The sequence below is a fragment of the Salvelinus fontinalis genome, chromosome 25 (genome assembly GCF_029448725.1).
Source record: "Salvelinus fontinalis isolate EN_2023a chromosome 25, ASM2944872v1, whole genome shotgun sequence".
Classification (NCBI taxonomy): domain Eukaryota; kingdom Metazoa; phylum Chordata; class Actinopteri; order Salmoniformes; family Salmonidae; genus Salvelinus; species Salvelinus fontinalis.
In genome coordinates this window covers 29,685,046-29,697,685 of record NC_074689.1, presented here as the reverse complement: position 1 = coordinate 29,697,685, position 12,640 = coordinate 29,685,046, and the positions used below count along the sequence as shown (strand labels likewise).

The 12,640-nt window shown below is 44.3% G+C and overlaps 1 protein-coding gene across 3 annotated transcripts in view; it reads left to right on the top strand.

The window, feature by feature from the left end:
* The window catches only part of LOC129823086 (5'-AMP-activated protein kinase subunit gamma-1-like), a 164,903-nt gene that overhangs the window by 94,502 nt on the left and 57,761 nt on the right, over window positions 1-12,640 (top strand). For all 3 annotated transcript variants that reach the window (XM_055881817.1, XM_055881819.1, XM_055881818.1), the window contains one exon: window positions 8,096-8,313. In XM_055881817.1, coding sequence (XP_055737792.1) covers window positions 8,096-8,313 — 218 coding nt within the window. The remainder of the gene's footprint in view (window positions 1-8,095; window positions 8,314-12,640) is intronic.

Genomic DNA, 12,640 nt, shown 5'->3' with positions numbered 1-12,640 from the left:
CTGACAAGGCTAATTGAGTGACTGTCAGTGACTGACATAACAAGAGAAAAACTGTTGATGCACAACCAAATTTCAAAATTGCACCTTGTGTATTCTACTATTCTAACTCTCAACAGTAAGTTGAGTTCCCCAACTAGTTTTTTTTTGCGGCAGGAGCCGGCCCTGACACTGGTCTATAACCTAATGGTTTCAAAGGGAACCTATCCTGTTTAGCATGAAAGGCTTGATGTAGGACAAAGTGGTCTTAGGTCATTGTCGTGCCGTTCACGTCTTCCGCTGTGGAGGACAGGCCTCCAAGGAGGACGATTAGGGAAGTCCATTTAGGAACTGTAATACGCTGAATTGGTTTATTTTTTGTTTGTTACGATGGTTTGTTTCGAGAACATAATAATAATAATTGAAAGATTATTGGAATCTGTGTGGGTAGCTGGACAGGTAGGATGACTTACAGTGAAGGTGAACAGGTGGTCACGGGTCAGGTGACAGAGGAATGGATGAGATTGAGGCAGGAAGTTCTTTAACCACAAAGTGGTTTATTTACTGGGTAGTTTGTCTGTGCTGCATAACAAAGGAAACAGAATAACATGTATCCAATCAAATTCATAATCACAAAGATCAAATCATAACAATCATTCTCATTATTAACATAATTAGGTAATTCAGCTATTCAGTTCGATAATAAGTCAATAGGAATCGTCATTGAGTCATTTAGGCTCATAACTATTCAGCATAATAATGAGAATAATAATACAAATAATTCAATCAGTTATCGGTTATTCAATCTATAATCTCCATCAGTTTGATATCAGAATGGATCAGTTCAGCAAACAATAATGACGTTTCATATTTCATCCTTTCAGGTTTGTCTTCATATGTACATGTAATTTCATTACATATTAACCATAATTGGCCTGTGATGATCTGTAGGACCGTGATCGTTGTCCATTTACATTACACAACAGGTTTGAAGCGTGCTCTCCGCGGTAATAACTATAAACAATAACTGATGGCCCGCTCTCCCGAACGCAACAAATAGTTCAGATGAAAGGTAACAGCTTCACTGGATTTACGTTGATTCATGGACACACAGAACGTCTGGATTAAACAGAGTTAAGGAAGAGAAAGCAGCGAGGTCGGGCGATGGCGATTTCGTCCTTTTAATGAGTTGAGATCTGTCATACATTTCCACCTGACCTAGTTAAAGCGCCCCTGGCCCAGCTGAGCAAGTGGCCAAGAATTAAAGGATGATTCCACCAACTCCATGGGCCTTTTCTACAATAATAATAATACATGCCATTTAGCAGATGCTTTTATCCAAAGTGACTTACAGTCATGCGTGCGTGCGTGCATACATACATACATGTTAAGCACAGGTGGTCCCAGGAGTGGAATCCGCTATCGTGGTGTTGCAAGAGCCATGCTCTACCAACTGAGCTACAGAGGAGCACATTTTTATTTTGGTTCACTTTCAATGGAGTAGATGGTTGTGTCACTTCTGGAGTTTGGCCTTGTGACCCCAATGCTGTGTTCCAATGAGCAAACCACTACTCCACCCTAATCCTACCTAATCCTATCATTTATAATAAAAAAACATTAGTCTGAATCTACTAATCTAAGGTGAGTAGAGTGTGGAATGGAACAGTATAATCATTTTTACTTTATTCAGTCATTTATTCAGTCAGATGGGCAGGTTTTGCATTTGAGATTTACATTGGTTCCATTTTGCAAGCAACTCAATCAAACACAACTGAAGTAGGCTATTTGAAAGAAATCAAACACAACTGAAGTAGTCTATTTGAAAGAAATCAAACACAACTGAAGTAGGCTATTTGAAAGAAATCAAACACAACTGAAGTAGGCTATTTGAAAGAAATCAAACACAACTGAAGTAGGCTATTTGAAAGAAATCAAACACAACTGAAGTAGGCTATTTGAAAGAAATCAAACACAACTGAAGTAGGCTATGTGAAAGAAATCAAACACAACTGAAGTAGGCTATTTGAAAGAAATCAAACACAACTGAAGTAGGCTATTTGAAAGAAATCAAACACAACTGAAGTAGGCTATTTGAAAGAAATCAAACACAACTGAAGTAGGCTATTTGAAAGAAATCAAACACAACTGAAGTAGGCTATTTGAAATAAATCAAACACAACTGAAGTAGGCTATTTGAAAGAAATCAAACACAACTGAAGTAGGCTATTTGAAATAAATCAAACACAACTGAAGTAGGCCATTTGAAAGAAATCAAACACAACTGAAGTAGGCTATTTGAAAGAAATCAAACACAACTGAAGTAGGCTATTTGAAAGAAATCAAACACAACTGAAGTAGGCTATTTGAAAGAAATCAAACACAACTGAAGTAGGCTATTTGAAAGAAATCAAACACAACTGAAGTAGGCTATTTGAAATAAATCAAACACAACTGAAGTAGGCTATTTGAAAGAAATCAAACACAACTGAAGTAGGCTATTTGAAAGAAATCAAACACAACTGAAGTAGGCTATTTGAAAGAAATCAAACACAACTGAAGTAGGCCATTTGAAAGAAATCAAACACAACTGAAGTAGGCTATTTGAAAGGAATCAAACACAACTGAAGTAGGCTATTTGAAAGAAATCAAACACAACTGAAGTAGGCCATTTGAAAGAAATCAAACACAACTGAAGTAGGCTATTTGAAAGGAATCAAACACAACTGAAGTAGGCTATTTGAAAGAAATCAAACACAACTGAAGTAGGCTATTTGAAAGAAATCAAACACAACTGAAGTAGGCTATTTGAAAGAAATCAAACACAACTGAAGTAGGCTATTTGAAAGAAATCAAACACAACTGAAGTAGGCTATTTGAAAGAAATCAAACACAACTGAAGTAGGCTATTTGAAAGAAATCAAACACAACTGAAGTAGGCTATTTGAAAGAAATCAAACACAACTGAAGTAGGCTATTTGAAAGAAATCAAACACAACTGAAGTAGGCTATTTGAAAGAAATCAAACACAACTGAAGTAGGCTATTTGAAAGAAATCAAACACAACTGAAGTAGGCTATTTGAAAGAAATCAAACACAACTGAAGTAGGCCATTTGAAAGAAATCAAACACAACTGAAGTAGGCTATTTGAAAGGAATCAAACACAACTGAAGTAGGCTATTTGAAAGAAATCAAACACAACTGAAGTAGGCCATTTGAAAGAAATCAAACACAACTGAAGTAGGCCATTTGAAAGGAATCAAACACTATTTTAATCCAGGTCTAGGCAGCACCTTGTTTTCCGGGATCCATCCGGGGAGCTGTTAACTGCCTTGCTCAAGGGCAGAACGGTAGATGTTTTACCTTGTCGGCTTGGGGATTTGAACTAGCAACCTTTCAGTTACTGGCCCAACGCTCTAAGCGTTAGGTTACCTGCCGCCCGATCGGCTTCATACCTCCCCCACGATGCTGTTGCTGGTGCTTAGTACTGTAATGTGTAGGGCGTAGATTTTTTTCCTGACAGGAAGTGATGTTTTACTGTACAACCGATACATGGGCTGCATTCCATTACAACTGGTATTGTAGATGTAAACAAATGCTCAACCTAGTTTCTACCATATTTCTTTCACCTTTCCAGTGTGAAGGAGAGTGAACAAGGGCAGAAGGAAGAGAGGACTTTTTGGAAGGGAATGCAGCCTATGACTGGTACTACACCACCGCAAGTCACTATGTTCACACTATGTCCATGACTAGCCACTTAAAAGTCTGGTGAAGTGCCTAGAGGACTGTATTGATTCTGCTTGGGCTCATCAAGGAAGATGTACTCCATCGTCTGCATGTCAATAAGGTCTGCGATTAGAACCTCTGGGAGTGAGCTGATTAGTGATACCTACTCACTGTGATCTTCTTGCTTTGTTGGATAGCCAGAAAGGAGGATGTGTGTATGCCGTGCATTGGATGAAAAGGTACTAACTAGTATAACAGTAGCTCATTAGTATAATGTGGACGATCTGTTCTCAGTTGACTGTTTGAATGGTGTGTCTGTCATTTCTTTTGAAACCTCTTCTTGAATATCTATAAGGGCTATGTTGTTATAAATTAAGATGTATGTTGATCTAGCTAAATCCTTTTCAAACTCAGATTTGAAAGGTCGTCTCTCCTGTCTTTGTAGCAGTGTTCAGATGCTTGCTACAACAATAAAGGTGTCACGTTCCTGACCTGTTTTCCATTGTTTTTGTATGTGTTTAGTTGGTCAGGGCGTGAGTTGGGGTGGGCATTCTAAGTTATGTGTTTCTATGTTGGGTTAAATGTGTTGCCTGATATGGTTCTCAATTAGAGGCAGGTGTTTGACGTTTCCTCTGATTGAGAACCATATTAAGGTAGGCTGTTCTCACTGTTTATTTGTGGGTGATTGTCTTCCGTGTTTGTCACCACACGGGACTGTTTCGTTTGTTTAGTCTGTTCCTGTTTGTGCGTTCTTCGTGTTATGTATGTTCTCATGTTCAGGTCTGTTTAGTTCGTTTTGTTATTTTGTAATTTCTAAAGTGTATTTTCGTCTTTGTTATTATTATTAAAATCATCATGTCTACATACCTCGCTGCGTGTTGGTCCGATCCATGCTCCTCCTCGTCTGAGGAGGAGAACGACTTCGACAGCCGTTACAAAAGGATTATCTTTGTTTTAAAACAAATAACTTTCCATCTATATCTATCCTCCTAACTCCATTACTTCTGATTCAAACTTACGCAATCATCTCTCAATCATCTGAATAACCTACTGTGTTAAATGAGGCCTCTCCTCCTGGTTACCCTAGTGACCATATCCCTCGCGCATCCCCAAAGGCGGAGGTGTTGCTAACATTTATGATAGCAAATTTCAATTTACAAAAAAAAAAGAAATCGCTGCGTTTTCGTCTTTTGAGTTTCTAGTCATGAAATCTATGCAGCCTACTCTATCCCTTTTTATAGCTACTGTTTACAGGCCTCCTGGACCGTATACAGCGTTCCTCACTGAGTTCCTTGAATTCCTATCGGACCTTGTAGTCATGGCAGATAATATTCACATTTTTGGTGACTTTAATATTCCCATGGAAAAGTCCACAGACCCACTCCAAAAGGCTTTCAGAGCCATCATCAACTCAGTGGGTTTTGTCCAACATGCCACAGTCTGGACCAAGTTTTGTCCCGTGGAATAAATATTGTGGATCTTAATGTTTTTCCTCATAATCCTGGACTATTGGACCACCATTTATTACGTTTGCAATCGCAACAAATAATCTGCTCAGACCTCAACCAAGGATCATTAAAAGCCGTGCAATAAATTCTCAGACAACCCAAAGATTCCTAGATATACCTTCCAGACTCCCTCCACCTACCCAAGGACGTCAGAGTACAAAAATTGGTTAACCACCTAACTGAGGAACTAAAAGTAACCTTTCGTAATACCCTAGATTCAGTCACACCCCTAAAAACAAAAATAATTTGTCATAAGATTCTAGCTCCCTGGTATACAGAAAATACCCGAGCCCTGAAGCAAGCTTCCAGAAAATTGGAACGGAAATGGCGCCACACGAAACTGGAAGTCTTCCAACTACCTTGGAAAGACAGTACAATGCAGTATTGATGAGCCCTCACTGCTGCTCGATCAACTTAATTTAGGCGAATATGAACAATCCAAAATTTGTTTTTGATACTGTTGCAAAGCTAACTAAAAAGCAGCATTCCCCAAGAGAGAATGGCTTTCACTTCAGCAGTGATAAATTCATTAACTTCTTTGACGAAAAGATCATGATCATTAGAAAGCAAATTACGGACTCCTCTTTAAATCTGCGTATTTCTCCAAAGCTCAGTTGTCCTGAGTCTGCACAACACTGCCAGGACCTAGGATCAAGGGAGACACTCAAGTTTTTTAATACTATATCTCTTGACACATTGATGAAAATAGTCTTGGCCTCTAAACCTTCAAGTTGCATACTGGACCCTTTTCCAACTAAACTACTGAAAGAGCTGCTTCCTGTGCTTGGCCCTACTATGTTGAATATAATAAACAGCTCCCTATCCACTTGATGTTTACCAAACTCACTAAAAGTGGCAGTAATAAAACCTCTCTTGAAAAAGCCAAACCTTGACCTAGAAAATATAAAAAACTATTGGCCTATATCGAATCTCCCATTCCTCTCAAAGAAAATTGAAACAGATGTTGCGCAGCAACTCATTGCCTTCCTGAAGACAAACAATGTATGCGAAACGCTTCAGTCTGGTTTTATACCCCATCATAGCACCGAGACTGCACTCGTGAAGGTGGTAAATGACCTTTTAATGGCGTCAGACCAAGGCTCTGCATCTGTTCTCGTGCTCCTAGACCTTAGTGTTGCTTTTGATACCATCGATCGCCACATATTTTTGGAGAGATTGGAAACCCAAATTCCTACACGGACAAGTTCTGGCCTGGTTTAGATCTTATCTGTCGGAAAGATATCAGTTTGTCTCTGTGGATGGTTTGTCTTCTGACAAATCAACTGTAAATGTCGATGTTCCTCAAGGTTCCGTTTTAGGACCACTATTGTTTTCACTATATATTTTACCTCTTGGTGATGTCATTCAGAAACATAATGTTAACTTTCACTGGCTATGCGGACGATACAAAGCTGTACATTTCGATGAAACATGGCGAAACCCCAAAATTGCCCTCCCTGGAAGCCTATGTTTCAGACACAAGGAAGTGGATGGCGGCAAATGTTTTAATTTTAAACTCAGAAAAAACAGAGAGGCTAGTTCTAGGTCCCAAGAAACAAAGATATATTATATTGGATCTGACAATTAATCATGATGGTTGTACAGTAATCTCAAATAAAACTGTGAAGGACCTCAGCGTTACTCTGGACCATGATCTCTCTTTTGATGAACATATCAAGAATATTTCAAGAACAGCTTTTTTCCATCTTCGTAACATTGAAAAAATTAGAAACTTTCTGCTAGAATCTTGACTAGAACCAAAAACTTTGATCATAGTACTCCAGTGCTAGCCTCTCTACACCGGCTTCTTGTAAAGGCTAGGACTGATTTCAAGGTTTTACTGTTAACCTACCTATCTTTACGATTTGGTCCTGCCGTACATACCTACTCGTACGCTATGGTCACAAGACGCAGGCCTCCTTACTGTCCCTAGAATTTCTAAGCAAACAGCTTGAGGCAGGACTTTCTCCTATAGAGCTCCATTTTTATGGAATGGTCTGCCTATCCATGTGAGAGACGCAGACTTGGTCTCGACCTTTAACCTTTCTGGTGCAGGCGTTCCGCTAGTGACCCACCTCGACAACATCCGGTGAAATTGCAGAGCGCCAAATTCAAAATTCAGAAATAGTCATAATAAACATTCATAAAAAATACAAGTGTTATACATCGGCTTAAAGATGAACTTCTTGTTAATCCAGCCGCTTTGTAGATTTCAAAAAGGCTTATCGGCGAAAGCATACCATGCGATTATCTGAGGACAGCGCCTCGCTTACGAAAGTATACAAACATTTTACAACCAAGTAAAGGAATTACAAGTCAGAAATAGCGATAAAATGAATCACTTACCTTTGAAGATCTTCATATGGTTGCAGTCACAGGAGTCCCAGCTACATATGGTTGCAGTCACAGGAGTCCCAGCTACACAATAAATGTTTGTTTTGTTCAATAAAGTCCCTCTTTATATCCCAAAAACTTTTGTTGGCGCGTTTTGTTCAGTAATCCACTGACTCCAAGGCGGTCAAAACATGCAGACGAATACATCCTAATAGTACCGGTAAAGTTTGGCGAAACATGTCAAACGATGTTTACAATTAATCCTCCAAGCTCTGTCCACATGGCACCAAAATAATGTTGTCTCAACTGGCAAAAGGGCAGCACTACAGATTAATTGCCTATCTATCTGGAGCTCCATCTCATTCTCAATCCTTGTTGAAAGTTTGATCAGATAGCACCCCATCTGTGGCTCCTTGCCTAGAGGTACTCTGCATTTTCTGCCCAATGATGCCCATCACCCTTAGACATGTCTTAGATTACAGCAAAAAGAGCCTCAAGCCTTTTTCATAAGGAAAGTCTTATCCACCACCCCTTGTTTTCTATTTCTCCTTAGCCTCTGGGATCTCCTCGCCCCCCTCAACTCCTCCGACGCAGTCCGTCAAGCAGCCGCCGGCGTTCCTGCTGGAGGCCTATCGGAGCGAGCCGGAGAGGCCGGAGGCACGGATGCGCTCCTACTCTTCCCCGCCAGACACCGGGCAACGCTTCCGTCTACCCTGCACCAAACCACCCATGACTCCCTCCACCCCCATCGCTACCTCACAATCACCACCAGTGAGTACTACCCCACTGCTAAAACATCCCTAAAGGGTTTCCCATTGAAATAAGGTGCAACTGAACAGTCTAACTCATATTCCTCTACCTTTTCCCCCCATGTGACCTAATTTTTGGTGTAGGCCTATGTTTATTATTATTTTTTTTTCACCTTTATTTAACCAGGTAGGCTAGTTGAGAACAAGTTCTCATTTGCAACTGCGACCTGGCCAAGATAAAGCATAGCAATTCGACACAAACAACAACACAGAGTTACACATGGAATAAACAAAACATACAGTCAATAATACAGTACAAAAATAAGTCTATATACAATGTGAGCAAATGAGGTGAGATAAGGAAGTCAAAAAAAAGGCCATGTTGGCGAAATAAATACATTATAGCAAGTAAAACACTGGAATGGTAGATTTGCAGTGGAAGAATGTGCAAAGTAGAAATATAAATAATGGGGTGCAAAGGAGCAAAATAAATAAATACAGTAGTGGAAGAGGTATTTGTTTGGGCTAAATTATAGATAGGCTATGTACAGGTGCAGTAATCTGTGAGCTGTTCTGACAGCTGGTGCTTAAAGCTAGTGAGGGAGATAAGTGTTTCCAGCTTCAGAGATTTTTGCAGTTCGTTCGAGTCATTGGCAGCAGAGAACTGGAAGGAAAGACGACCAAAGGAGGATTTGGCTTTGGGGGTGACCAGTGAGATATACCTGCTGGAGTGCGTGCTATGAGTGCGTGCTGCTATGGTGACCAATGAGCTGAGATAAGGTGGGGCTTTACCTAGCAGAGACTTGTAGATAACCTGTAGCCATTGGGTTTGGCGATGAGTATGCAGGTCAGGTCGCAATGGTGGTGTCACGCCCTGGCCTTTGTTATCTTTGTTTTCTGTAATAGTTTGGTTAGGTCAGGGTGTGACAGGGGGGATGTTTGTGTGTTTTTGTCTCATCTTGGGTGGTTGTATGGTATAGGGGGTTTAGGTAGAGTAGATGGGTTTGTGTTTGAGTGTAGGTGTCTAGGTATGTCTATGGTTGCCTGAATGGTTCTCAATCAGAGACAGCTGTCATTCATTGTCTCCGATTGGGAGCCATATTTAAGGCAGCCATAGGCAGTAGGCTTTTGTGGGTAGTTGTCTATGTCTATGTTGCATGTTAGAACCTAGTCTTTTATAGCTTCACGTTCGTCTGTTTGTTGTTTTGTTTTCGTTCGTTTTCGTCTTCCAATAAAAGAAGATGTATTTTTCACACGCTGCGCCTTGGTCCACTCATTGTCCTCAAGACGATCGTGACAGAACTACCCACCACAAAAGGACCAAGCAGCGTGTCAAGCAGCAGCAGGAACAACATACACAGGATTCCTGGACATGGGAGGAAATTTTGGAGGGAAAAGGACACTGGGCTCACATTGGAGAATATCGCCGCTCTCGGGAAGAGATGGAGGCAGCTAAAGCCCAGGAGCGGTGGTATGAGGAGGCAGCACGGAGGCGTGGCTGAAGAAACCCCAAAAATTTATTGGGGGGGGGGGGGGGGGGGCTAAAGGATAGTGTGGCGAAGTCAGGTAGGAGACCTGCGCCCACTTCCCATGCTTACCGTGGAGAGCGGGAGTACGGGCAGACACCGTGTTATGCGGCAGAGCGCATGGTGTCTCCTGTACGTGTACATAGCCCGGTGCGGTACATACCAGCTCCTCGTATCGGCCGGGCTAGATTGAGTATTGAGCCGGATGTCATGAAGCCGGTACAAGGCATCTGGCCTTCAGTGCGTCTCCTCGGGCCGGCATACATGGCACCAGCCTTACGCATGGTGTCCCCGGTTCGCCTACACAGCCCAGTATGGGTTATTTCACCTCCCCGCATTGGTCGGGCTACGGGGAGCATACAACCAGGTAAGGTTGGGCAGGCTCAGTGCTCAAGGGAGCCAGTACGCTTGCACGGTCCAGTATTTCCGGCGCCACCTCCCCGCCCCCAGCACAGTACCACCAGTGCCTACACCACGCACCAGGCTTCCTGTGCGTCTCCAGAGCCCTGTTCCTCCTCCACGCACTAGCCCTGTGGTGCGTGTCTCCAGCCCATTACCACCAGTGCCTACACCACGCACCAAGCCTCCTGTGCGTCTCCAGAGTCCTGTGCGTCCTGTTGCTGCTCCCTGCACTAGCCTGAAGGTGCGTGTCCTTAGCCCGGTACCTCCAGTTCTGGTACCACGCACCAGGCCTACAGTGCGCCTCAGCCGGCCAGAGTCTGCCGTCTGCCCAGCGGTGCCTGAACTGCCCGTCTGCCCAACGCCGTCTGAGCTGTCCGTCTGCCAAGCGCCGCCTGCGCTGCCCGTCTGTCCTGAGCCTTCAAAACCGCCCGTCTGTCCTGAGCCTTCAAAGCCGCCCGTCTGTCCTGAGCCTTCAAAGCCGCCCGTCTGTCCTGAGCCTTCAGAGCCGTCCGCCAGTCAGGAGCCGCTAGAGCCGTCCGTCAGTCAGGAGCCGCTAGAGCCGTCCGCCAGTCAGGAGCCGCTAGAGCCGTCCGCCAGTCAGGAGCCGCTAGAGCCGTCCGCCAGTCAGCAGCCGCCAGAGCCTTCCGCCAGACAGGAGTCACCAGAGCCTTCCGCCAGACAGGAGTCGCCAGAGCCTTCCGCCAGACAGGAGCCGCCAGAGCCTTCCGCCACACAGGAGCCGCCAGAGCCTTCCGCCAGACAGGAGCCGCCAGAGCCTTCCGCCAGACAGGAGCCGCCAGAGCCTTCCGCCAGACAGGAGCCGCCAGAGCCTTCCGCCAGACATGACCAGCCAGAGCCGTCATCCAGACATGACCAGCCAGAGCCGTCATCCAGCCATGACCAGCCAGAGCCGTCATCCAGCCATGACCAGCCAGAGCCGTCATCCAGCCATGACCAGCCAGAGCCGTCATCCAGCCATGACCAGCCAGAGCCGTCATCCAGCCATGACCAGCCAGAGCCGTCATCCAGCCATGACCAGCCAGAGCCGTCAGCCAGCCAGGATCTGCCAGAGCCGCCAGTCAGCCAGGACCTGCCAGAGCCGCCAGTCAGCCAGGACCTGCCAGAGCCGCCAGTCAGCCAGGACCTGCCAGAGCCGCCAGTCAGCCAGGATCTGCCAGAGCCGGCAGTCAGCCAGGATCTACCAGAGCCGCCAGTCAGCCAGGATCTACCAGAGCCACCAAAGCGGGTATTGACAATGGTGGAGTGGGGGCCACGTCCCGCACCCGAGCCGCTGCCATAATAAGGCCCACCCCGGACCCTCCCTTTCTGTGTCAGGTTTTGTGGCTGGAGTCCGCACCTTTGGGGTGGGGGGGGGGGGGGGTACTGTCACGCCCTGGCCTTTGTTATCTTTGTTTTCTGTAATAGTTTGATTAGCTCATTGTCCTCAAGACGATCGTGACAGGCGGGTAGTGTATGGGGCTTTGGTGACAAAACGGATGGCACTGTGATAGAATGCATCCAGTTTTTTGAGTAGAGTGTTGGAGGGTATTTTATAGATGACATCACCGAAGTCGAGGATCGGTAGGATGGTCAGTTTTACGAGGGTATGTTTGGCAGCATGAGTGAAGGATGCTTTGTTGCGATATAGGAAGCCGATTATAGATTTAATTTTGGATTGGAGATGCTTAATGTGAGTCTGGAAGGAGAGTTTACAGTCTAACCAGACACCTAGGTATTTGTAGTTGTCCACGTGTTCTAAGTCAGAGCCGTCCAGAGTAGTGATGCTGGACGGGCGAGCAGGTGCGGGAAGTGATCGGTTGAATAGCATGCATTTAGTTTTACTTGTGTTTAAGAGCAGTTGGAGGCCACGGAAGGAGAGTTGTATGGCATTGAAGCTCGTCTGGAGGTTAGTTAACACAGTGTCCAAAGAGGGGCCAGAAGTATACAGAATGGTGTCGTCTGAGTAGAGGTGTATCAGAGAATCACCAGCAGCAAGAGCAACATCATTGATGTATACAGAGAAGAGAGTCGGCCCGAGGATTGAACCCTATGGCACCCCCATAGAGACTGCCAGAGGTCCGGACAACAGGCCCTCCGATTTGACACACTGAACTCTATCAGAGAAGTAGTTTTAAAACCAGGCGAGGTAAACATTTGAGAAACCAAGGCTGTCGAGTCTGCCAATTAGAATGTGGTGATTGACAGAGTCGAAAGCCTTGGCCAGGTCGATGAATATGGCTGCACAGTAATGTCTCTTATCGATGGCAGTTATGATGTCTTTTAGGACCTTCAGCGTGGCTGAGGTGCACCCATGACCAGCTCTGAAACCAGATTGCATAGGGGAGAAGGTACAGTGGGATTCAAAATAGTCGGTAATCTGTTTGTGTAACTTGGCTTTCAAAGACCTTAGAAAGACAGGGT